This window comes from Carlito syrichta, unplaced genomic scaffold (genome assembly GCF_000164805.1).
Source record: "Carlito syrichta isolate Samal-C Ts95f unplaced genomic scaffold, Tarsius_syrichta-2.0.1 Scaffold130637, whole genome shotgun sequence".
NCBI lineage: Eukaryota > Metazoa > Chordata > Mammalia > Primates > Tarsiidae > Carlito > Carlito syrichta.
Window position 1 is genome coordinate 67,805 of NW_007074733.1, and position 3,579 is coordinate 71,383.

Genomic DNA, 3,579 nt, shown 5'->3' on the forward strand with positions numbered 1-3,579 from the left:
GAGGGGGAGGGGGGAGGGGGAGAGGAGGGAGGGAAGGGCAGAAGGTGGAGCCTCCAGCGCTTTCCTTCATCCCCAACACTCAGGCCCCCCCAGCCCGCTCCCTGCCCGGCTGCCCAGGCCCGTCTTGCTTGGGCTTAGCTTGGGCTTAGGAGTGGGAGTGGGGCTGGTGAGGCCGGGGAAGGAAGCGATGCCGCGGCCGGGTCAGAACCTGCGGTGGGGCGAAGGTGGGCCCAGGGGGACCCCACCCCTGCCTCAGGTGGCAGGAGGGCAGTTGGCAGGGGACTGGGAGACATGTGAAGTCGGGGAGGTCCTGCGGGCCTGTGCGCGGCCTGGCCTGGCCTACTTCATTTAGGAAATCCTGTTGAGTGCCTACTGTGTGCCAGGCACTGCGGCCCAGCCTGCCTCGCTCTGCCTCCCACCGCCTCTCAGGCTGCCCTCTCCGCCCAACCTGTACAGCAAGAGAGTGCTCTCAGGGTGCCTCATGCCCATCCAGATGCTCTGGCTCGATCCTGGCACCGTATCTCCAGACACCCAGTGGACGCAAGGGCTGGGCTGGCTCAAGGTGGAGACACAAGACTAAAGTTCCCCGGAGGCTGCGGTGGGACTGGGGTGGGGTCCTCTCCCTGCTTCCTGGGACCCAGCTCCCTCCACACTTGGGCTCACCCTCTCTTGGGAGAGGGCAGCGAGTCCCAGGCCTGGTGGTCATGAAGCCCACCACTCCCCCGTCCTGAGAAGGGGCAGGGTCGCCCTGCCTCGGACTTCCCTGCTCTCTGCCCACCTCTACCCCGCCTTTTCCTTTTCTGCCCATCATCCCATGGCTCCTTTGACTCCTCTTTCCTAGGCCTCTGCTCCAAAGGTCATAGCCCCTTTCTCTTCTCAACTGAAGGCAGCCTCTCTCTGGTGGTGAGGCAGAGGTGTGGGGTGTGTGGAGGGGCAGACAGAGCCTGGGCCGTGTTGGCGATCTTGCCTGGTTCTGAGTTCCTCAGCAGCGGGGCAAGACCCCAGGCCACCCCACGGGGTCCTGTCTGGAGTGGGCTGGAAAGGGGGTCTGGAGAGGCAAGTTCTGGTGCTTGGGGAGGGCCAAGGGGATGGAGGGGGTGGGTGATGGGACACAATGAGGTAGTCACACGAGGCAAAGGCATGTTGGGGGTGGGGGGAGCGGACATTGGAACACACACACACACACACATGCTCACACACACACAACCGGCCAGACAATCGGGCCAGTGTGTCTGGGGCCTCGGAGCCCAGTGAATTAGGAGTTTGATAAGGGTTTTCTCTTTCTCTCGCTTGCCGGCCTTGGACAATCTCCCCCCAGTTTTCCTCGACGCCACCCCCGGCGCTGCCAACCCTCCTCCCCCCCCGCCTCCCTTCTCTTCCCTGTGCCCAGACTCTTGTTCGGGGCCTTGAAACAGTGAGCTGTCTTTGTTCGAAATACAGGTGAACGGCAATCATGTGATTAACACACACACACATAAAAAGCTTTTTAACAGCGCCCGCCCGGCCTCAGAACCGCCCGGATAGGAGCCGCCCTGGATGGACAGAGGGACGAGGGACGAGGGACGAGCATCCAGCCAGTCGTGTCCTGGCTGCCCTGCAGCCGTCTCCAACACCCGCTGCTGCCCGCTCGCTGCCCGCCTGCCTGGCATCTCTTCTCGGTGGGTCCCCATTCATCCTTCCACCCCTTGGTTCTCCTCTTCAAGGAAAGGACCTCCCTGCTCTCTGCTGTGTCTGTGACTGGCCTGAGACCACCTGGGGCAGGAGGGGTGGCTGTGGAGGGAGAGGGCCCAGGGCTGGGAAGGAGGGAGAGGGGTCCTGCGGCCGCCCCTTCTCGAACTCCCTGCCTCCGCCCTTTCCCTCCTTGGCCCAGCTGTGCCAGGGCGGGGGTGGGGGTAGCAGTGGGCACACTTGGTCTGCAGAGAAGCCACGATAGACAGAGGGGGTGCCCCCCCTTTTGACCCTGCGCAGACACCGCCTTCTCCTCAGTGCTGTGCCGGGCTTTCTGCTGAGAGGTGCTGGGTGAGGCAGGTGGGCCTGCAGGGGTGTTGGGAGGAGGGTCAGATGACTACAGCTGTGTGTGTGGTGGGGGGCCCTGCTGTGAACACATTCCTGCCTGCTGTGCTGGCAACCGGGATCCCCTCCATCCTGTCCCAGGCCCTGGGGACCGGGTTTTCTTCCGCAGGGTAGGGTGAAGGCCCCACATTCATCCCCGGAGAGGAGGGAGTTTGGAGACGGGGGAGGGATCCTGGCTGAAGTACCTGGGCTTCTGCCCCTGGCAGGATGGCTAGGAGGGCCAGGGCCCCCCTCTGCTTCTTTCCCTGCTTGCAGCGGAAGGGTCCCTGTCCCCTTTGTTCCTGATCCTTCCCCAGTGATGCTCGTGATGCCTTGATCCCACCCCTCAATCAAATGTGTCCTGAAGTGAGGGGTTGTTCGCATCCATGGTGAGGTGTGGTGTCTGGGGAGCTCTGTGGCCTGCCCACTCTCCGGGGCGTTTACTCCGGAGCAGAGAGGGGCTCAAGGTCTGAGTGTCATGGTAGAAATTCAGGCTTCCTTGCAAAGGAGGAGACCTTCCTGGAGCAACAGGGTTTTCCTGGGATCAATCTGGGTTTCTTTAAGGCTGGGCCCTGATTTACACAGAAGACAGGGCCCCTGAGAGGAAGAGAGGAAGGGAAAATGTGTCAGTAAAATGTGAAGCCCACTGATGACACTGCCTGGCAGAGCCATGACTCTTAACCTCCCAGCTCCCGAGTTGTCTTCCTTAGGTAGCTGGTCCAGTTTTGTGGGAGGCACCATCTGTGGTCCCCCTTTCCCCCAGGACCCTGGTCCCATCCACCACGCAGGGCGATGATTACCCTCCCTTCCTGCCTGCCCCTCAGGACACACTGAAATGAAGATTAGGAAATCTGCTGCTCACAGAGCCAGGGCTATTGAGGGGTGAGGGATGAATCTGGTCAAGTTGCCTCTGCCCCAGCCTCAGTTTCCCCACATGGCATGACTTCCTCAGAGGACAGGGCTGAGATGGGATGAGCATTTATCACCACCTCTAAGCACTGTGTGGATGCAACTTGGGGAGTCCCGGCTATCTTCTCACTAGTTCTCTCAGGCTTGTGCCCCCTCCTTCCTCCAGTGGCCCTGAGGGGCCTTCACAAGGGGCGGACTTGTGGAGACCCAGGTTGGTCTGGGGCGGTGCTTCTCAAAGGTGAAGCTGTACATGAGCTCCTCATGTCTGGCTGGGGCCTGAGTCTGCATTTCTAATGAACTCTCAGGCAATTGCCTAGGATTGGTTCTAATTTTTGCTGCCTCTTAGAATCACCTGTGGAATTAAAAAAAAAAATTGAAAGCCCAGATTTCACATCAGAAAGTTAATTCTGAATTTGTGGAGATGAGGTGCAGACATGAGGTTCCCTGGGAGGACTTGCTCTCCCCCACAGGGGTCTCTGGGATGCTGAGGCTGTGAATGGGGCCCCATCAGAGCCAAAAACACCGAGGAACGAAGGGGTTTGGGTTCTGGACCTCAGAGCTAGAGGCTAGACTGATGGTTATACTGGGGTGTCCAGGGAGCTTTGGATGTGGCGGGGA

At 60.4% G+C, this 3,579-nt stretch overlaps 1 protein-coding gene across 1 annotated transcript in view; it reads left to right on the forward strand.

Annotated features, from left to right (window-relative positions):
• Positions 1-1,937, forward strand: part of POLR2F (RNA polymerase II subunit F) — a 27,215-nt gene extending 25,278 nt beyond the window's left edge. Inside the window, exon 5 of the mRNA XM_021708096.1 lies at positions 1,494-1,937. Within this exon, the coding sequence (XP_021563771.1) occupies positions 1,494-1,524 (31 nt within the window). The 3' untranslated portion in view covers positions 1,525-1,937. The remainder of the gene's footprint in view (positions 1-1,493) is intronic.
• The last annotated feature ends 1,642 nt before the right edge of the window (positions 1,938-3,579 follow it).